Below are 22,179 nucleotides of genomic sequence, written 5' to 3'. Positions count from 1 at the left end.
GGAAACACTTTATCTGCCCTTCCATTCTAAATGGATTCTATCTAGCTTTGCTGGATAGAGCAATCTGGGATTAGATCCTTGCATTTCATTACTTGGAATACTTCTTTCCAGCCCCTTCTTGCCTGTAAGGTTTCTTTTGAGAAATCAGTTTATATTCTTATGGTAACTCCTTTGTAGGTAACTCTCTCCTTATCTTTAATCTTGGGTAATTTAATTATGTTGTGTCTCAGAGTGTTTCTTCTTGGATCCAACTTATGTGGAACTCTTTGAGCATCCTGGACTTGCATGTCTAGTTCCTTCACTAGATTGGGGAAGTTTTCCTTCATTATTTGTTCATATAAGCTTTCAGTTTTTACTCATCCTCTTCTCCTTCTGGCACCTCTGTGATTTAGATGTTGGAATGTTTAAAGTTATCCCAGAGGTTCCTCAGCATCTCATTTTTTTGAATTCTTGTTTCTTCATACTGTTCTGGTTGGATTTTTTTTCTTCCTTTTATTAAAAAATCATTGATTTGAGTCCCACTTTCCTTCCCTTCACTGTTGTTTCCCTATATATTTTTTTAATTTCACTTTGCATAGCCTTCACTTTTCCTCTATTTTGTGACCATACTCAGTCATTTCTGTGAGCATCCTGAGTACCAGTGTTTTCAACTCTGCATCTGATAGGTTGGCTATCTCCTCATTGCTTAGTCCTATTCCTGGAGTTTTGATGTGTTCTTTCATTTGGGTCATATTTCTTTGTTTTAGTGTACCTGTCATGTTGTAAGGGGTGGACCCTTAGGTATGTGCCAGGGCCATGCAACCCACTTTGCTGTATTGTGGCACTGTATGTGGAGGAGGGTTCCGAGAGGGAATAATGCCACCTACTCAGCTCCCACCCTGCTTTTAGTCACTTTCCCCACTTCGCCCAAGTAAATTGGACCCTTCTGGTGCTGATTCCATGGTGGGTGTGCTTGTGTACATTCTAGGATCCTGTGGCTTTTCCAGTGTACTCTCCTGTGAGACTGGGAGTTTCTCCTACCACTGCAACTCCCACAGGTTTTTACAGCCAGAGGTTTTGAAGCTGTCTTTCCTGGAGCTGGAACCTTGGCTTGCACGGTTTGTCTCATTCCGCAGTTGTTCCTCCAGGCTTATCTGCATGAATGTGGGATACCCTGGTCCACTGGCTGCCACCTTGCCTACCCTCATCTGCCAGCCACCACTTTGTTGCGTGTTCTCTCTACCCCAGCTGCCTGTCTCCACCCTTCCCATTAATCTAACTGTTTCTTCTTTAACTCCTTGGTTGTTGGACTTCCATACAGCTTGATTTTCTGGCAGTTCTGGTTTTTATATTTTTTAATTGGTTGTTATTCTACTTTTGGTTGTGCAAGGGAGCAAAGTATACTTACCTAAACCTCCATCTTTGACTTACTGGTTCTTAAGGTATAATGATTAAAATGGTTATATAAAAACAAAACAGTAACAGACTCCCTATTTTTAGGGTCACATACTGAAGTATTTCAATATAAAATGATATATCACAAATTTGCATTTAAATAATGGGGGCGAGGCCTGGGGATCTAGAAAACAGTAATGAACTAAGATTAGTTATATTAATGATTATTGAATCTGGGTGAGTAGTTATTGGGACTTTGTTATGCTATTCTAACTAATTTGGGATAGGCTCAATATTTTCTATATAAATTTTGAAAGAAAATCATAGTTCTGCTTAAAAATGGTGTTTTCAATAACCATTTATGTCACATGAAAAGAAAATTTAACCTTACCCTTAGGGAAGTGTTTAGCCAAATATATGGTGCATACAGGGAAGAGAAGGCAGTCTGAGATGTTTGGATAGATGGGACATGGGATTGGGGGCAGTGATGGGATTATTAGTAAACAGCTATGGAATAGATTGGGCTTCTACTAAAGAACTTTGAAGGACTGGGCAATGAAAATGATTTAGTTTATTGGTTATTTTTAAACTAAGTATAAGTAAAATAGTTATAAATCCAAATTTTAGAAAGATAAATCCTGATGACTAAGATGGACTGAAGAGAAATGTAGTTACAATAGTGCAATTGCACAAGATTTGAAATAAGGATAAAATTATTTCTGTTGATGGGATAAAGGAAAATGGTAGATGTGAGAGATAAAATCCATAGGATTTGACTGTAAGTCATGGAGGGGAGGGTCTAGTTAGACACTGATGGAGTCAGGCAAGTTAGGGACCACACTACATAAGTTTGGAAGAGAATTCATAAAACTGAGCCAAATAGTTCCAAGTGGTATTCTAACTCTAAATTGCCTTCATTCCCCTGAAAAAAAAACTTTAAGTTGTACATGGCATTCCAGCCATATTACTAGAGAAGGAATATAACAAGTTTAGGAAGGAAGAATCAAAAAGGAACATTCCAAGGGACCTGAAAAGAAGTGAAATTTAGAGAAATTACCAGAAGACTAATTAAATGTATACAGGTACTAATAAGTGAATAGAATTATAGGATTTAATTGCTATTATAATGAAAAGCTGAAACTATTGATTTTTCCCAGATCTACTTATGAGAGTCAGTTTTCTTGATTAGTAGATATGTCCTTCTGTTTCATCATATTCCTTAGCATGTATGCATCTGAGAATTGATCTCTGCTTTGTTACTGAAAATTAATTTCTGTATTTTGTTTTTACTTAGGATTTCATGTTTTTTGAAAGGAGTGGAGGCCAAGAAGAGAGAGCGGGAGTGTGGTAGTGGATGAATAAAGTCTCCTCAGAAAGTGTGAAGTCTGTATCCTGACTGGGACTATGCACAAGCAAAATTCATGGGGCTTTCCTTTTCTTTATTGAAATGACTTATAATTTGTGAATTACACTGTGATACCTGAAGCTCCAGGTATATGATTTCAGTTTTTAAATTATAGAGCTTATTTTCTGTATCACTTAATTATAAATGTTTTTATACCTTTTCTTTCATTTTATACATTTTGTATTTTATTGTGTATTTCTGAGAAAGGGCATTAGAATTTTTACACTTAAACACAAAACTGCCTTTGATAAATTGCTTTATTTTTAAAAAATTGCTTTATTTTCAATTAACAAAATTAATTAAAATGATTTCAATATAAAATTATACATTATTTTATTAAACTTATTTAAAATTTATTTTATATGTAACAGCTGTTATTTTGCAAATATTTTATATTCAAAAAGGTTAAAAATGAACATAACTTCAGTTTCCTTTACAATTATGTTCAAATAATGCTCAAGTTCATATCATCAAGGAAAAGTAAGAAATGTATTTGTTTTTATTCAGCAGTTAAACCACATTTAACTTTTTAATATAAACTATCTGTTACTATGATTTTCATATTGACAATTACCAATTCTTAATGGATTTCAGTGAAAAAGATATGATTCTGTCCCAAAGAAAGACACTTTATTTAAAAAATCACTCACTCTAAAACTTGAGTATTGTTATAATTTTTGAGGTAATTTGTTACACATGGAATGCTTTGTACCTAATTCTATCATTCATAGAGCACGGCAGTTATAAGATCACTCAGATATTTATTAAATAGAACATATATATTTCACCAGAGTATGAACTTCACTAATAGGCTAGTGGGTTATATATGCCAACAATCAAGTAACTGAAATAAAAAATTATTGATATATTTCTTTGCATATTTTTGTTTTTAAACTGAACAATTAATTCATATGGTGTTCTGAACCTTACACATTTAACACCTGCCTTCCTTTTCAAAGGATCAAAAGCATTTGATAATTGTTAGTAAAATCCATACTGGTGCTGGAAACTAGGATTTCTATCTGTTAGAAACAGAAATTTTTATATTCTGTTTTATAGGAAAATTTGGATTGAATGGGAAGAAAGGCCCAAACCATAACTCAACTCATGCAAAAGAAAAATGGTTAGGACGTAAGGGGGTTGGGGAGAGACTTGGTTTCACCTTCAGCAAAATTCCACCAAAACCACTAGCTCCTAATGTTGAGAACATTTGAATGTCAGGGGAGCTACAGGAAAAGCTAAGTCTAGACCATTTTTATTAGTCAAATAGTTCACCAGATGCCAGATTACAATGTTAATAACTAACCATGGCTCTCACATTCAGTTCATTCTGTTTATAGTTGGTACAGACAGCATGCCAGAGAAAGTGAGGTACTTGCATAGCTGGACCTAGTGGCATTAGTTATACCGGTTAGAGAAGAGGAGGGCTTTCCAGGCCAGCTATCAGGTACCACAACTAACCCCAAATGAGGCTAGAGGTACTGATATTATCTCTGTGATGGTTACATCCTTCATTCTCCATCTTTCTCGTCTCCTCCTTCTTCCTCTACCCACTCCTATGCACAAAATTCAGGGTCTCTGGTTCAGCAAAGTAAAATTCCAACTGATTTGAACAGTTCCTTTCTTTGTCAATGTGCAAGGAAGATTTGTGCAGAAACCATAGACCATCTGAAGAATCCATTTAAGTTCAAATACTAGGAAAACTTAGCATTTACTAGGAGAAAAATCATTACAAATGAAAAATTAGAAATTTAAATGATAAAACACCAGGAATTAAAACAAATGGCTTTATTTGTAATCTCAGTGAGATCAGGAAAAATGTTGCCTATCTCTGAAACAGGCTATAGAGAAAAAGGAAAATTCTGATGAGGCAAAAGCCCTGGAATTTAAAAACACAATAGCCACTGTGGGAATGGGGGTTGTAAAATATTTTTAAATAGAAGCTACTGGATCACCGTTTCCTACCCTTATGCAGCAGAAGATCAAAAGTCAGGAAGCAAAACCCCAAGCAGTAGCTTCTGCAAGTAGTGGAAACCATGGGCATCTACTTTGACTACTGCGAAAGGATGTTGTGAACCACAGGTTTTGTTCCCCAAATTTTACATATTAAAGTCTTAAGCCCTAGTGTGATGATATGGAGAAGGGGCTTTGGAAGGTATTTTGATTTAGATGAAGTCATGAGGGTGGGGCATCATGATGAGCTTAGAATCCCTGTGAGAAGTGGGGATCAGTGAGAAGGCTGCTGTTTGCAAGCCTGAAAGAGGGCCCTTTACCAGGAGCCAAATCAGCCAACACCTTGATCTTGAACGTGAGTTTTTAGAACAGTAGGAAAAAAAATGTGTTGTTTAATCCATCCAGTCTGTGAGTTTTGTTATTGCCGCACAAGATGAAGAAAATGGATGATGTTAAGACCAGAAATAAATTTCAAGGTCCATCAAGAAGGAAAAACTAGTAGAACATCTCCACTAAAACCTGGGCTCATAAAAATTTATCACCTCATAAAATAAAAAAAGAAGTAAACTCCACCATTCAGATGGGAAGAGCACCGAAAAACTTGCTCCTATTGCTATGTTGCTGGATGAGAGAGCCTATCTATATTGATCTCTATGGGTCTGTATATACAAGTTTCCCCTGCTATCCAAAAGTAGAGTATTCTTATAAAATCTTCCATAAGCTGAATGGTGTAAAGCGAACAAATGATTACCTTAGGATGCAATTTGGCAACAGATGCAGAAAACAAATGGAGCAGAAACACAGAGGCTCACAGACACAATTCAAAGCAATGGCAGCTTGATGCTGAGATGCTGAGTGTTGTTTCCAGGGAAGAAACATGATGTTACTCTTGCTGCTCCAGGTGCATGCTCTCTCTGTAATGGCACTGCAAAACAAACACTAAATGCTATTTTCACTTCTTACCTTTCTTTGTATAGGCAAAAATCCTCTTTGGATTTTTTTTTGGTTAGCGAAAACAGCTACAAACACAGGTCTTTCATAAAAATGAAGTGGTGAGAAAACTTTAAAAAAGCAGGGAATACCTGTATATATACATATGGATATATGGCATATATGAATATATATAAATTAATTAAGCATTAATTTCAGACAAAACAGACACTATAGGGAATTACTATAAGGAAAGAGAAATACTTAATAATAATAATAATAAAGGTTCAATTCACCAGAAAGATACAACTTGTAAGTTTTGCTTAATCATATAATCTCAAAATATTTGGGGAAAAAAATCAAAGCAAGAATAAATCAATCAATCCATAATTACAGTTAAGATTTTAATATTTTTCTGACTAAATTCTAGAAAAGCAAACAAAAAATAATTATAAAATTGACAAATTGTGCCAATAAAAAAAACACTACTCACAGTTGACGACTATATGTATTTTTCAAGTATTTATAAAATATGCACAAAAATTGGCTGTGTACCAAAGGGCCATAATGCAAGTCTCAAAGTATTTCAAATTATTGAATCCATTCACAGTATGTTCTTGGACTATAACATAATTATAAATAATAAAAATATAACTAGAAATTTCATCCCATTCACAATTAGGAAATAAACAGGTGTCAAGGAATAAGTCATAAGGAATGTCCTGAGGTACAGTGAGCTTTTTAAAATAAGGTGCAAAGCCCAAAATCAAAAGTAAAAAACACAGTAAAAGGTAAATTAACAATGAAAATGTATGTACCATGAAAACAACTTTAAATATGTTACAATCCAGAGACCAGTGGGCAAAAGAATTATATTTTATTTAACAGAAGAGGCATTCAACTCCACAGCATGATAAAGTGCACTAACAAATCAGCATGGGGAAGGAAATGAAAATACCACAGAAAAATGGGTATGAAATATTAGGTAAACCACAGAATAAAATGGTAAATGATTGTAGTCATATTAAAAAGTACTCAACCTGCCTGACTGGTGTGGCTTAGTTGGCTGGGGTGTGGTCCCATAAACGGAAGGGTTGTAGGTTTGATTCCTGGTCAGGGCACACACCTGGGTTTCCAGTCTGGTCCCCAGTCAGGGTGCATGGGAGAAGCAACTCATCCATGTTTCTCCCTCACATCAATGTTTCCCTTCCACACTCCCTTCCTTTCTCTCTAAAATCAATAAGCATGTCCTCTGGTGAACATAAAAAAAACTACTCAATCTTATTAATAATTATTAATTATAAACAGAAATAAGAATAAGATAACCTTGCCAATCAGAGTAGTTAATATTTAGAATTGATAATACAGATTGGAGAGACGTGTAAAACAGTATTCTCATACTTTATTGGCAGAAGAATAGAATGTTTTTCTGTAGTCTGTACAGAAAGATATGTGCAAAGAATGATGACTACAGCATAACTTATAATAGCAAAAATCTAAAAGTAAAGTACACCCAGGTTATTAGATCAATGATACAGTTTTGTATTAAAGGTCTGGAAAATTCCAGGATGCATCATCAGGAACAACTTGTAAAAACTAATCCTATTTATGTAAAAGAAAAAAGACACCATATAGAAGTATACATACATACTTGTATTATTAAAATTAAAATCAAATGGAAATCGGCCTGGAAAATTCCCTGAGCAGACAAAACCAGTGTAGTCATACAAATAAAGTTTAATTTATATTGCAAGGCTAACTTGACCTGAGTCCTTTCTTGCTTAGCCTCCGGAAATCATAAGCAAACAGTGAACTGTTTCCCAAGGCTGATATGAGGTAACCACTGAAAATTCTAATATAATTAATCACTGTAAAGAATAAACAGTCACTGCTCTCTCACTATAAAGGTGCTTATTAACACACCCCTCTGTCTCATTCCATGTTTTGGTTTTAGCCTTCTCAGTTTGCAAACTGTCTTTTTGGTGTGGGATAATAAACTTTACTAATCACTACTTCAGTGATTCATTGGTTTTATACTTCTAAACTTTTGGCAGTATAGTAACATTTACTGAGTGCTTATTTTGTGGCAGGCAGCTTTACACACTTGATCCTTCTCAATCTTCATAAAAATCCTGTGCTGTAGATACCATGACTACCTTCACTTTACACACACACAGATTGTCAAGTAACTTTCACAAGGTCGCGGAGATGATCAGAGGGATGGAAAAGATGAAAGTGGATGAGAAGATTTGAACCCAAGTAGCTTGGTTTTCTTCCCTCCTTTTCCCAACTCATTTTGTGATTCTCTATTCCTTTCTCTTCCAACTCCCTTTTTCTCTCCTTCCAACTACCTCTGTTGGTTAAATCTTCAAATATCTGTTAACCATGGTTAACAGTGTAATGGAGAGAATAATGAGAAAAAAGAGGATATATTTTACTCTTTTCCTCTATGTTAGGATTTATTATTTGAAATATCCTATGTTACTTTTGCTAATAAAAAATTTAAAGAAAAAATGACGAACAGTTCAATTTAGTAAGTTTGTATAGAATGGTAAATAGTCTACGCACTTGGTTGCTTTGTCTCCAAAACAAGCTAAAACATCATTTGACAAGAAGAAAGGAAGAGAGCATAAGCGAGAGGAAAAAAGAGACCTTAAAGAAAAACAAGGTTGACTTGTACTCAGAGCACCGCCGCTTCTCGGCTTTGGAAGCAACAGGGGTCCAAGGGGTGGAGGTCAAGCCAGAGTAAAGGAAGTTCCGCCGGCCAGGCACCAACAACCACCAGGAAGCAGCCACCTCCGAGTCAGTGACTCCCAGTTCCAACTGTTGCGACATCCCAGTTCCCGGCTGCCCTGGGCCGTAGAGCCAACGTCTTTGGAGTCTCTCCAGAGAGTAAAAACGAAGGCAGTGGTTTCGCGGCAGCTCTTCCACCCACAAGCAGTCATGCACAGCCCAAGGCAGGACCGCGGCCGCCCTGAGACCCAACTTCTCCCCATCCTCACTGGCTGCAGCACCACGCAGACGCGAGGAGGTGGGGATGGGCAGTGGGAGGGGTGGGGAAGCTGTTGGGGAGTGGGGGGAGGACTAGCCTAGTGTTTGCGTCCCAGGGTGGGGGCGGGGTTCCAACCGCCTCCGGAAGCCACTCAGAAGTGGACCCAGGGAACAGCAGGGGCCCCAGCTGCCCAGGTGGGTACCGCACGCCGAGAAAGTATCCCTTGACAAGGAGATTCCTGCCTGAAACCGCCCCCAACCCGGGCCCTCCTAGTGCATCTCTACACAGGAGGCCGGGGGGATCTGCCAGCCTATTTCGTAAGAACAGGGAGCTATTAATAGAGCCTGCTAGCTGGCGTTTAACAGTAAATACTAATTAGGAGTGTAGCTGGAATTACCCTAGGCACCCTGGGACACCAGAATTGGAAACACAGAGCAGGTTTGTAGATTAGAGGCCAAGCTGTTATCTCGGGAGTCCGTCTGTGTCCTCCCTCTACTACTTAATATCTGGGGGCTCTGACCTCCAGCCAGTTTCTTCACAGACCTTCCTTCCTTACCTCATCTCTGAAATGGTGTGACTATTCGGAGTTACAAGAGTAGAGTAGGATATGTACTAGTGTAACTCTGGTAGAGCAGGGTCTGGCACTGCCCCAAGTACTCCATAACAGGTTTTATTGTCTCTAATATTTGACAAAGTCCCCGCATCTCCAAATCTACTGTCTCGTTCCCGTTTTATTTCTCCATTTAGTCCTGGAAGTCTGGCATGGTAGCTTCCCAGTTCCAGGGGACAGGCAGCAAACAGTTGTCTGTCCTGGCTTAGCAAGGTGAGGGATGTGGCTAGTACTGTACAAGTGTCACTTGCTCCATGTGACCTGTCAGGCGATTTGGGATCCCCCTTTTCTCCCTTGAACAAGTTTCTCTGGGTACCGCCCTGGCAAGCATGACAATTGGAGGACTTGGAATGCTGGACTAACCAATGTAAGGAGTGGACTTGTTCACTTGGGTGGAAAGTGGCACTTGAAATAGCCAGGTTGTAAATTAAGCAACCTTCAAGTCTGTAAAGGATGCATTCTTTCTGACTGAAAGGAATGAAATAATTCTCTACACACATTGTTGAGTCAACAAGTACCAATTAAGCACCTTGCCTGGGACCAGCCACGCTCCAGCCTTTGAGAGTTTAGAGAGCAGCTGGAGAAAGAGTGAATGTGTGAGGATGGTCTCCTGGGCACCTCTTCATCCTCATGTCTAATGATCTCGCCCTCTTGGTCTGTAACCCACAGACCTTTCCTTTCCTTGAATGAGAAGAGCCCCCTCAGCCTCAGGACTTCTACCCATGCAGTTACCTCCATCTATAACCCCACCCACTCCTCAAACACACTTCTTTGAGCTCTTGGATCTGTCTTCCTTGACACCCTCTCCCCATCACCTAATCCAGTGCTCCTATAACTCTTCATTACAGTGCCATTAGTTTTATTTATAGCACTCTGAGTACTTGTAATATTATATTTAATTTTTATTTATGTTCCACCTCCCCCATTTTATTTTAGTGCTTAGATCGGGACTTGCAGGCTAGTAATTTTCACATGGAGAGGAGAGAAGTGAGTTCTTATTGGAAACAGAATTTAGTTCAGGATATGGAGATTAATTGACTTTTTTTTTTTACCATTGATGATGACACTGTCGGAAGAGGGTAATCAAGGCAGGCAGGTCCTGAGAAGGGTAGGACTGATTAACATAAATGTGTAGGTCCAAGATAAATCTTACAAGTAACAGAGTTTTTGTCATCTTTGTTCATTTTTTTTATTTTATTTTAATCATTGTTGAAGTACAGTTTCTCCCTTTTACTCTCATTCCAGCCTGCCCACCCATCCCTCCCCACTTCCCTCTCATTACCACCTCCCCCTAGTTTTTTCCATGTGTCCTTTAAATTTGTTCCTGTAAACCCTTCCCATTCTCCCCTGAAATTCCCTCTTCTCTCCCTTCTGGTCACTGTCAGCCTGTCCTCTATTTCAGTGTCTTTGAACCTTTGTTCATTTTAATTAATAGGCATATAGGGGTTGTTTTTAAAGTGGAGAGATAGGGAAAGTAGTGCCTGGACAGTAGTGGGAAGGACTAGGACGGGATCAAGGCACTAGAAGTCAGAAGTAATGAGTACAATGTTTAGTTTGGTTGTGTGTTTGTTTTCTATAGCGATAAGCCACATAAAGTTTTCATTGGTTTGTCATGGTGTTGTAGCTCCTACGATGCCTGAGAGGAGGACTTCTAGCTCCTCAATACATTTAAAAGCATGTATTGATTCACGGAATAAGGGTCAGACCTACGCAAATTTTGTTTGTTCTGGGAAGAACACATCCATGGGACCTGGGATTTCCAGAGATTTTTGCAGTAGAATGGCCTGATAGCTAATCTTTCTCCTCTTCCTTCGGGAACATGCCTGGAGCCCAGCCTTGAGGCTAGGTGCTAGATCAAACTCTCTCCTTAGTTTGTATAATGTGTGAGGGTTCAACTTGGTTACTATGTGGGGTGTTGTGACCACAGTGTTTCTTCATGGCTCTTTGCCTCATTGGGCCCTCTCCTTCCAGGTTTTAGAAATTGTCCACCAGCCATGGCTGAACAACAACTTCTAAAGCATACTCAGAAACAACAATGGGAAGGGTCAAGCCACAAGGATTTAAATAGCCAGATACAAATAGATAAGATGAATAAAAAGAAATATACTATGTGTGTGACTATGTAGTTACAGAGTAGCGTGTTTCCACAGTGATATTTGACCTATAAATTTGTAGATAATGCATTAATAGCAGATCTTTTCTTTCAGAACTCTAAATCATGGACAACCAAAGTAAGTAACTTGCTTTGTTTACTTTCCTTCCTATTTGTTAATTTTATTATTAACAGGTTACTTGTCATAATGTTTTATCTAGTTTCTGAAAGGATATAACTTCAGTATTTGAGAAACTATACACAAATATCCACTACAGCTACTTTTCCCTTTAAAAAATAAAAATCTTAGAGACAACTAAGAAATGCCAAGCTTATTGGGAATTAATTTAATTTATACTATATTCCATCCAGATCAGTTTTCCCTTTTCTAGTGCATTTTATATGCACAAATATTATTTAAATCACACTAATTAATAGATAACAATTTTAATGTGTCATTCATTGTAATAAAATTCTCAGTTAGATCTCCTGATATGTATTTCATAACATACAAAAGTGTATAGGTTTAAATAAATACCAATCATTATGCTCTAGATTTTTTTCTATGAAGAATATTTTAAATTACCCGGCTGGTGTAGCTCAGTGGATTGAGTGCAGGCCTGCAAAACAAAGGGTTGCTGGTTCGAGTCCCACTCAGGGCACATGCATGGGTTGCAGGCCAGGTCCCAGGTAGGGCGTGCATGAGAGGAAACCACACATTGATGTTTCTGTCCCTCTCTTTCTCCCTCCCTTCCCCTCTCTCTAAAAATAAAATAAATAAAAACTTATTAAAGAAAATATTTTAATTATGTGGATATTAAGCATGCAATAAAATACATCTTTTTCAAAATTAATGTTCTAAAGAGAAAATATACATATTAGGGGAAAATATCAAGAACAAAACCTGAGAAGAAGGATGTTAAAGGACTGATGCTAACCTAATAACAGGATGTACTTATATAGCTACAATATTCAAGACAGTGTGGTATCGGTAAAAGAATAGACAAATAGATCAGTGGAACAAAATAGAGAGCTCATAATTAGACAGTATAAATATTGTCAACTCTTTTTTAACAAAGGAGCCAGAGCAATATAATGGAGCAAAGACAGTCTTTTTAACAAATGTTAGCCCTAGTTGGCATAGCTCAGTGGATTGAGTGCGGGCTGTGAAACAAAGTGTCGCAGGTTCAATTACCTGTCAGGGTACGTGCCTGGGTTGCAGGCCATGACCCCCAGCAACCGCACATTGATGTTTCTCTTTGTCTCTCTATCTCCCTCCCTTCCCTCTCTAAAAATAAATAAATAAAATATTTAAAAACTCTTTAAAAAAACAAATGTTGCTGGAACAATTAGACATCCACATGCAAAAAAATTAATCTAGATACAGACCTTACAGCTTCACAATAATTAACTCAAAATGCATTACAGAACTAAATGTAAAATGTGAAACTAACACCATTAGAGATGACATAGAAGGAAGTCTAGATCAGCAATTTTCAGTCTTTTTCATCTCATGGAACATAGTAAACTAATCACTAAAATTCTGTGGCACACCAAAACTAGATTTTTTTGCCCACCTGACAAAAAAAAAGGTATAATTTTGATTCACTCACACTGGATGATATTGATGTGTTGGCTGTTGTCACTTTTTTGTTTGACAATGTAAGGGAAAAGAGGTCAGTGCCCCTGACTAAATAGTCAGGCATTGCATGTTTTAAAACTTCTTGCAGCACACCGGTTGAAAATTGCTGGTCTAGGTGATTATGGGTATGGTGATACTTTTCAGGTAGAACATGAAAAACACATTTCAAGAAAGAAATAATTGATAAGATGGACTTCGTTAAAATTAAAAACTTCTGCTCTTCAAAAGACAATAGCAAGAGAATTGGAAGGCAAGCCACAGACTGGAAGGAAATACTTGCAAAAGACACATCTGATAAAGGAATGTTACCCAGAATATGCAAAGAACTCTTACACTCAACAATGAGAAAACAAAAAGGGTATTAAAAATGGTCCAAAGAACTTAAAGGACACCTCACCAAAGAAGAAATATAGATGGGAAATAAACATGAAAGGATGCTCCACATCCCATGTTGTCAGGAAAATACAAATAAAAGCCACAATGAGATACCATTGCATACTTACTAGGATGGCCAGAATCCAGATCACTGACAATGCCCAATGGTGGTGAGCATGAGGAGCAGCAGGAATGCTCATACATTGCTGCAGTTGATGCAGAATAGTGCAGCCACTTTGGAAAACAATTTGGCAGTTTCTTATAAAATTAAACATATTCTTACCATGAAATATCACCTCCTTGGTATTTACTGAAAGAAGGTGAAAATAAATCCACACAAAAACCTGCTCCTTGATGTTTATAGTTGCTTAATTCATAATTATCCAAACTTAGAAGCAAACAAGATATTCTTTGGGAGGTGGATGGAGAAATACACTGTGGTACATCCAAACAATGGAATATTATTCGGTGTTAAAAAAAGAAATGAACTATTAAATTATGCCATGAAAATTCTTCCATGAAATTCCATTGAGAAATTTTAAATGCATACTAGTAAGTGAAAGACACCAATTTGAAAAAGCTATATGCTGTATAATTCCCACTGTATGCCATTCTGGGAAAGGAAAACTGTAGGTAGAGACAAAAAAATCAGTGTTTACGGCGGGGTGGGTGTTGCAGGAAGGACAACTTGGCATAGCACAGAGAATTGTTAGGGCAGTTAAACTACTTTTTGTGATATTACAATGATGGTGGTATATCATTATATATTTGTGCATACCCATAAAATATTCATAGCCAGGAGTAACCTGTAAGGTAAACAAGGGACTTTTGTTGATTATGATGTTGTAGCAAGGTAGGTGTATCCTTGGGGGAAACAAACCATTCTGTTGAGTGATGCTGCTCATAGGGGACGCTATGCGTATGTGAAATGGGGTATGTGGGAAAACTGTGTACTTCCCTCGCAATTTTGTTGTAAAGTTAGAAAAATTGTCTTTTAAAAAAAGAACTTACCATAAGAAAAATCTGGTTTTCTGAAATGATCTTTATTCTCCTTTTTATCTTTATTAATATGGACAAATGATGTTTATTTCTCACCACAACTGCAGCCTCACCAGATTTATTAGATCCTCTCAGGACCCAAAATCACACCTTTCCCTCATGAAGTTTTGACATTCTCTCTTAACGATTGTTATATTGACTTAATTTTATTCATCTGAAAAATGCAAAATGTGTTAAAAGTACATTTGTGAAGTATTAAGCTGTTTCGTTTGCTGCAAACTTTAGGAAGCTTCAGATCACTTAACAGTGTTATATTTGGCCATGCTCATAATGACTTTTTAACTCTTCAGGATCATATGAACAATTACATGTGTTTGTATGTAGGTATGTGCAAAAACAGAAATAAAATGTATGTCTGTAAATATATGTAAAAGTTTAAAAATATATATTTAAGACAATGTGATAGACCTGTGGTTTGTAAGTGATTTTAACTCACATCTCCACCTCCCTAGTGGTTCTTTAAAAATACAAATCTCTTCGTATTACACACAGTATTCGGTCTCTGTTGGCTTCCCCTTACTTTTAAGCTGGGGACCAAAATGTTTAATTTGACTACCAATGCTGAGGGCTCCCTGCCTTCCCTTTAAGATCCTCTTAGACCTGGCTCTCTGCTGTTTGGGTAAATGGGTCCTTTTCTCTTATTTGAAAGGCCCTATGTTTGTTGCTGTGCCAGCACTTGTCTCTGAAATGTTCTTTCTGTGCTACCAGCCTACTCACCTCTTTTTATCCATTGGCCCTCAGGGAAGTGGTCCCCACTCCTTCACTTTCTCCTCATCCAAACACCTTCCTTTAGCAAATGTAGACATAACACTGCTCCCTTCCTTCAAATGACTTACCTTCAATTCTAATCAATCAATTAATCACTATAGCATTATATCCCCTTACAGTAAAGGTGAGTATACAGTTCTCTCTCACATTAGGCAATGAGTGAACAATTTTTATCTGTGCTTCTGATTTTAAATCCCAGTGTCCAGCATTCCTAAAACTTCTTAAGATATAACTCAGATCAGGGAACTCACTGTTCTGCTTGAACTCCTCAAATGCCTGTAACAGACACACTTGGAGTAAAATCCAAACTCCTTATTAAGGGACTCCCTAGATGAACCGCTCCTATTCCTTTACTGACAGCTGCTTCTATCCTTTCTCTCCCTTAAGATGTTCCTCTCTTTCTCAAACATGCCAAATTCATCCCTAAATTTGGGAATTTGCATTTAGTTTTCCTTCTTCCTAGAACATTCCTCACCAGGCTGTCATACAAAGTTTTTCCCTTCTCATTGTTTAGTTCTCAACTTAAATTTTACCCATTTAAAAGCAACTAGTTGATACTTTTCCCTTTCCTCATGTATTTCCTCCATCAATTCAATCTGAAATCTTTTTTTAAAAAAAAACTTATTTTTTGTCCCCCAGAAGTTGCCTGTAAACCCTGTGAGAGCAGTCAGTTTAGTTTATTGATAGCCATATCCTCTGATTCTAGACCAGAGTCAGATTATAGATCATCTGTAAATACTTGTTTGTTTTAGAAGGGATTAATTATAAAAGCTATAGTGTTTAGAAGACATCAGTATGAGGTTTAAGCTCTCTTCTTAGTCTTACTTTTTAATTATGTATGTATTTTTCATCAGTGTTCCATTAAGAGTATTTACAAATTGCATATTCTAAGTTAAATTTTGCATGGCCTTTACTGTTAAAATATTGTGGAAGCCAGCTTTTTAAAATGTTGTGGAGCACCATCATTTCAAATTATATTCCATTGCTGTTAAATTATTATTCTATGCACTATACATATAAACTATGATGCTCCAGCATAGTCAAAATTCACATGGAATATAGAGTATACACAGTATACACTGTGCTTATTAAGAACTTAAGACAGCTTTGTCATAATAACATTTTTACCTACCCTGGTTCTATTCCCATAATGCTGATGGTATAAATTGTGAAATTTAAATCTATAATCTCAATATCATAGTGTAGTGGGCTTTTGTTTTCATGTGAGGTGTCTCAGGAATGGATTGCCCCTTGGATTAAAACTTCTCGCTGATGTTAATCCAGAAAAGTATCTGGAGCATAGTAAATGGATTACATGCTTTCACTTCTATATCAGGGTTTCTGAACAATGAGTGGCACTATAATATTTGGGGATAGATCATTCTTTTTTTTTTCAAAGATTCTATTTTGGGCATTTTAAGACATTTAGTAGCATTCCTGGTCAGTAGCACCCTTCCCTTCCATTATGGCAACCAAAAACACCTCCACCCCTTGCGAAATATCACTTAAGGGAGCACAACTGGTCCCAGTTCTATACATATAAGAGATGTCATTTGTTAGAATTCTAAAATATAACTTTTTTTGGAGTGTTTTGGTCTTGGAAACACTGGCTCAAAGTCACTATTATGGGCCCTCTTCCCAATGCCATCTCTTCTTCCCATAAAGAAATTCCAGAATCTTTATGTAGGTGACTCTAGATCATTGGTGATTATCTTTCTTCCCTTTTTTTTAGATTTTAAACATTTAGATCTAAATTATTAATAGCAATGGTAAGACTTAGGCTGACATGATTCACATTCCATCACCTTCAGAATAGAAGTATATATTGAAACCACTGATATTTAACAGAAAACTTGCTGGAAGACAATAATACAAATTTTAAACCTTGTTGAAACAGTATTCTTGAGCTAAAATTTTAGTTTATAGATAACTAGGGCAATTCTAAATGTGTTGATGTTTCTATTTTTCTTCCCAGATGCAAACTATTTTATCTTTTCATATTTCAGAACCTCAAGGATATAGGGTCCATCCTGGCCCTCAGGATGCCTATTCTGGCTCCCAAGTTAACAATTCAGTCACAGCACCTGGCTGTTCAAGTGCTACTCTAGTGGACTTTCCTATCCAACACCAGCCAAAGTATAATGAGGCAGGTAAACCTGCAGGGCCACTGTGGATGCCAGCAGCAACACCTTTATTGGACTGTCCACCAGGGTTGGAATGTTTAACTGAGGTAATTTCAAATTCATAAAAGACTCATGAAAATAAAACTGTGCTTCCAGTTTACTTATTAACAAATGACTCACAAAATTTTAAATGATAAAACATTTTTGCTAACAAATTACTCTAATTCCTCTAGGTCAGGTTTACTTTTAAATCAAACTACAAATGGCTTAGGAAATTGTGTTTTCTATGATATTGAATATAATCTGTGGTAATAGTCAATAGTAAAAATTTATTAAGCACTATTTTCAAGTCTTTGTTCCTAAGTATAATACAAGTATTAACTCATTTGATCCTTTCAAAAATTCCATGATATATAGGTGCTAAAATTGTCACCAATTTACAGAAGAGGAGATTGAGGTCCAGAGAAGTTACGTGATTTGTTCAAAATCAAAATCCCAAGGAAGTGGGGATAGTGTTTTACTTGTGGAACCTTGGTTCTGTATACCAGGCTCTTTAATCCCAACACTGAGTAATTTCCTAGGAATTGGGAAGGAAGATCAAACTCAATTTACCATTGAGGTTCAATAAGTGGTAACAAAAAAGGAATTAATATTCTGTATATAATATGATCCACTTTTTATTTTAATTAACAAAACTGTATTTTTATAATGCTCTTGCTCTATGTAAAACCCAATTTTGTGGATACTACTATCAACTGATAGTAGTTAGTGCCAGTTCAATGCCAACAAGAATCCTCTATATGGGGTGCAGTGAAGAAGGAAACTAATCAATGCAAACAACTCAATTGAGATTCAGCATTGCTGTGCAGCAGCTCAATAGTGTTACAACTAATTATTAAATAGCACAGCTGTGGAACAGCATTGCTGTGAGGCAGCCCTTAGGTGAGGCATCCCAAGGGTGAGGCCTCTCTTTGGCTAGAAAGCTCTGCTCCACCTCAGTCCACTTAGGGCCAGTGAACTCACCTGCTCTTCTCTGTTCCACTCTACTCCAATCTACTCCATTCTGGCCTGGTGAGATGTCTTTGATGTTTCAGCTCCAGCCAGGGAAACTCAGTCTTCAGTGTTTGGTGGAAAGGGAAATTATGCTCCCTGAGCCAGAGGGGAGGTGACTAATGTAGAAAAGAAGTGCCTGCCACTCATCACTGATTGCTCTGTTCTCATGCAAATAAGGACTCTAAATCCTCACAGGCTGATTAAACCTAAAAGCTGCCCTGTCCTAATTGGTCAGAATGGAGCTATTCTGATTGGTCAGTAAAGATACTGAAAATAATATACCTATGCAGCTCTGAATGGAGAGGGAAAGTCTCAGTCCTACTGGTTGAAATACAATTTCAGGAATTCCTTTATACAGTCTGTCTCAGATGACAGGAACAATGGAGAAAGGCAATTCAGTGTGGGAGGCAGAAAGCTTGGTGTAAACTTCTCTCTGAAGTGTGGCTTGCATAAAAGGACCCTGGTTAGAAATAGCTACTAGGCTCTTTTTAAAAATTAGAGACCAATTAGCCACCAGGATCCCTTCCTGATAGGTATCTTCTTTCTCAGGGTCAACATCACCAATAAAAAAAATAAAATCTTGGATTTTAATATACTACATGATAATTTATCTCAGCAATGTGAGGTTTCATATTTGGTATTAAGAATCTCATAGATAAAGTACAAATTCTAATGTGTTCAATCTCTAAATAAACAAATATTCTTATAATAGCTAATCACTTTTCAATAAATGAATGGTCTCTTTTGTACTTTATTTATTGACTTAATTTCCCATAATGCACTTGAGTAAGATATTTTATACAAATTTTAGTAGTTTACATATTCAACAAAGTAGATTTTTTAAAATCAAGACTCACATAATATGTAGGGCAAATCATTGTTTACTGTAAATAATCATATCAAGTATACCTTAAAATTTTTGATATTTATAGAGAAAGTTTCTTAAATGGATGAAAAGGTTGTCCTATTTCCTAAACATCTTCTAGAAGGAATGTTTTCTTATTTTAAGTGTTTTCTTATTTTTATAGAAATTCCTGTATAAGTTATTTGGTCCCCTTAAGAGTGAACACACCCAAGACCCTTTTTAAATTATAAATTATTGAATTTTAGTTTTACACTTAAAATTAATATAAACTATTGTTAAATATTGAGAATATTGACAGATATTGATATCTATATGCATTCTTAAAAATATAAAAAAAGATTCTTAGTTTGGTCAGCTTAAAAAATTTGACATGTATTTAAAGCTAACTTTTTTTTTTACTATATTAGATAGATAAAATACAGATTCATCAGCAAATTGATCTTCTGGAAGGTATGTACTTATTATCATTTCTCTATAAAGAATAGACATTTATGCAGATAAAGACACATCAACAACTACAAATATAACAACTCTCACCGACAGCACTGGTTAAGCCTCGTTATTTACAGATGCTCCCCTTCATGATAGTAAAATGATAAAGATGATCATTAGCTCATATCTTGAAATCAGGAGTCAAGTGCTGAAATGCTACTTCTTTGGGCATCTGTCCTTATGATACTGACCTTAATTTGGAAAGAGAAGAAACAAAACTTAAGTTTCTTACCCCTTCTTTCTAGAAATCACTTTAGTGATTCTATTACTTTACCTGCCTATATCATTTCATCTGTGTTCTCTCCAATTTGTGATAACCTTGAGATTGGAACACAGCCACATGCAATAGTTCATGTTACCTTAGTACCACATATTAATAGTTACCTTAGTACATTTCCAAAATAAGGAAACTCTCTAAATTTGGATGGCTATGTTTTAGAAAACCATATACTTACCCACAGGTTCTCTTTGAAGTTGAGATGAATCATATACAATCTCTGTTTCATGGACTGTTAATTACCAGCTAGATGAAACAAGCTGCAGTGTTGGTTGTGCCAACCAGCAGGCCCAGTGGCCTAGTTTCCTAGAAGTGCACTCCCAATCATTCTACATGACACCTTTGACTCTACAAGATGTTTCCAGTACTTCCCGAGTGCAGTAACAAACTTAGAAAACCATAGAACTTCAGGACCCTTGAGAAACAAAAAGAACCTGGGTAGATTCATTAACAATAGTGTTGCCTTGGGAGTGTAAAGATGGCAGAGAAGTAAGTGGAAGCTATACTGACCTCTTCCCAGAAACAATCTGGCATTACAACAAAATTGTAGAGAAAGCATCCTGAAAAACTAACTGAACAAGAGCTGGAGGGAGCCTTATAACCAAGGACAGAGAAAAGAAACCACTTCACCACACCAAGACTGCCGCCACCTTTTCAGACAGAACACTCCTCTCCAAGTGGCATCAGCCTGAGGGAAGCAATAGCCCCACCCACAGAAATTCTCTGTTCTACCCGTGGTGCTTAAGCTTGGCTTCTGATTACAGATTAATTAGTTTAACCACTGATCAGTTTAACAGTTGACTAGTTTAACAGCTAAGTCAGAAAATACAAAGAAACAGCCAAAATGGGGAAACACAGAAACAGATCCTGAACTAAAAAACAAGAGAATTCTTCAGAAGAAGAACTAGATGAATTGGAGGCAAGCAAGTATTGGATAGAGAGTTTAGAGTTAAGATTATAAGGATACTCAACAGCATGAAAAAAATACATAGAAACCATAAAAAAGGACTTAAAAAAACCATAAAGTAGAAGCAAGAAAATAATAAACATCATAGCAGAAATAAATGAAATAGGGTCTAAAAAATTATAAAAAGATCAATAAACCCAAGAGCTGTTTCTTTGAAAAAATAAACAAGATTGACAAACCTTTAACAACACTTGTCAAGAAAAAAAGAGAAAGGACCCATATAAATGAAATCAGAAATAAAGAGGAGAAATAACAAATGACACAAAAGAAATACAAAGGATTGTAAGAAAATACTATGAACAACTATATGCCAATACACTCATAACCTGGATGAAATGGATAAACTCCTAGAAACATACAATGTTCCAAAATTGAATCAGGAAGAACCAGAGAGTCTAAATAGACAGATTACATCTAGTAAAATTGAAACAGTAATAAGAAATCTCACAACAAACAAAATCCCTGGACCAGATGGCTTCACAGGTGAAGTATACCAAACATTCCGAGAAGAGCTAATAGCTCTCCTTCTTAAACTGTCTCATAAAATTCAAGAGGAGGAAAGGCTCCAGACTCATTCAGGAGGCCAGGATTATCCTAATCCCAAAACCAGATAAAGACACTACAAAGAAAGAAAATTATTGGCCAATATCCCTGAATTACAGAGATACTAAAATCCTAAACAAAATATTAGCAATTCAAATATAGCAATGCATCAAAAAGATCTTACTCCATGATTAAGTGAGATTTATTCTGAGAATGCAAGATAGGTACATCATTCTCAAATCAATAAATGTGATTCACTACATAAACAAAATGGAGGATAAAAACCATTTGATTATATCAATAGATGTAGAAAAGTCATTTGATAAAATCCAGTACCCATTTACAATAAATACTCTCAGCAAAGTGGGAATAGAGGGAACATACCTAAACATAATAAAGGCCATATATGACAAACCCACTACCAGCATCATACTTGATGGGCAAAAACTACAAGCATTCCCTTTAAGATCAGGAACAAGACAGGGATGTCCTCTTTCACCTCTCTTATTCAATATAGTACTGGAAGTCCAAGCCATAGCAACCAAACAAGAATAAATAAAAGGTATCCAAATTGGAAAGGAAGAAATAAAACTGTCATTATTTGCAGATGACATGATACTCTGCAACCCCAAAGATTCCACCAAGAAACTACAAGAACT

At 36.6% G+C, this 22,179-nt stretch overlaps 2 protein-coding genes and 1 long non-coding RNA gene across 4 annotated transcripts in view; 2 read left to right on the top strand and 1 right to left on the bottom strand.

The window, feature by feature from the left end:
• LOC114490520 (phospholipid scramblase 1) overlaps nucleotides 1-3,645 on the top strand; it is a 34,470-nt gene extending 30,825 nt beyond the window's left edge. For both annotated transcript variants that reach the window (XM_028504531.2, XM_036017886.1), the window contains one exon: nucleotides 2,669-3,645. In XM_028504531.2, coding sequence (XP_028360332.1) covers nucleotides 2,669-2,725 — 57 coding nt within the window. In that variant the 3' untranslated portion in view covers nucleotides 2,726-3,645. The remainder of the gene's footprint in view (nucleotides 1-2,668) is intronic.
• On the bottom strand, nucleotides 3,501-19,201 carry LOC118498851. The gene is made up of 2 exons (XR_004901334.1): nucleotides 18,347-19,201; nucleotides 3,501-5,657 (listed from the first exon to the last, which is right to left on the bottom strand). It is a non-coding gene; the product is annotated as an uncharacterized LOC118498851 (long non-coding RNA).
• Nucleotides 10,682-20,852, top strand: LOC118498850 (phospholipid scramblase 1-like). The gene is made up of 3 exons (XM_036017887.1): nucleotides 10,682-11,495; nucleotides 17,207-17,430; nucleotides 19,649-20,852. The coding sequence occupies exons 1-3, from the start codon at nucleotides 11,483-11,485 to the stop codon at nucleotides 19,724-19,726; spliced, it is 315 nt and encodes a 104-aa protein (XP_035873780.1). The 5' UTR covers nucleotides 10,682-11,482; the 3' UTR covers nucleotides 19,727-20,852.
• Nucleotides 20,853-22,179: the final 1,327 nt, after the last annotated feature.

This window comes from Phyllostomus discolor, chromosome 2 (genome assembly GCF_004126475.2).
Source record: "Phyllostomus discolor isolate MPI-MPIP mPhyDis1 chromosome 2, mPhyDis1.pri.v3, whole genome shotgun sequence".
Lineage (NCBI taxonomy): Eukaryota > Metazoa > Chordata > Mammalia > Chiroptera > Phyllostomidae > Phyllostomus > Phyllostomus discolor.
This window is presented reverse-complemented; position numbering and strand designations above follow the sequence as displayed.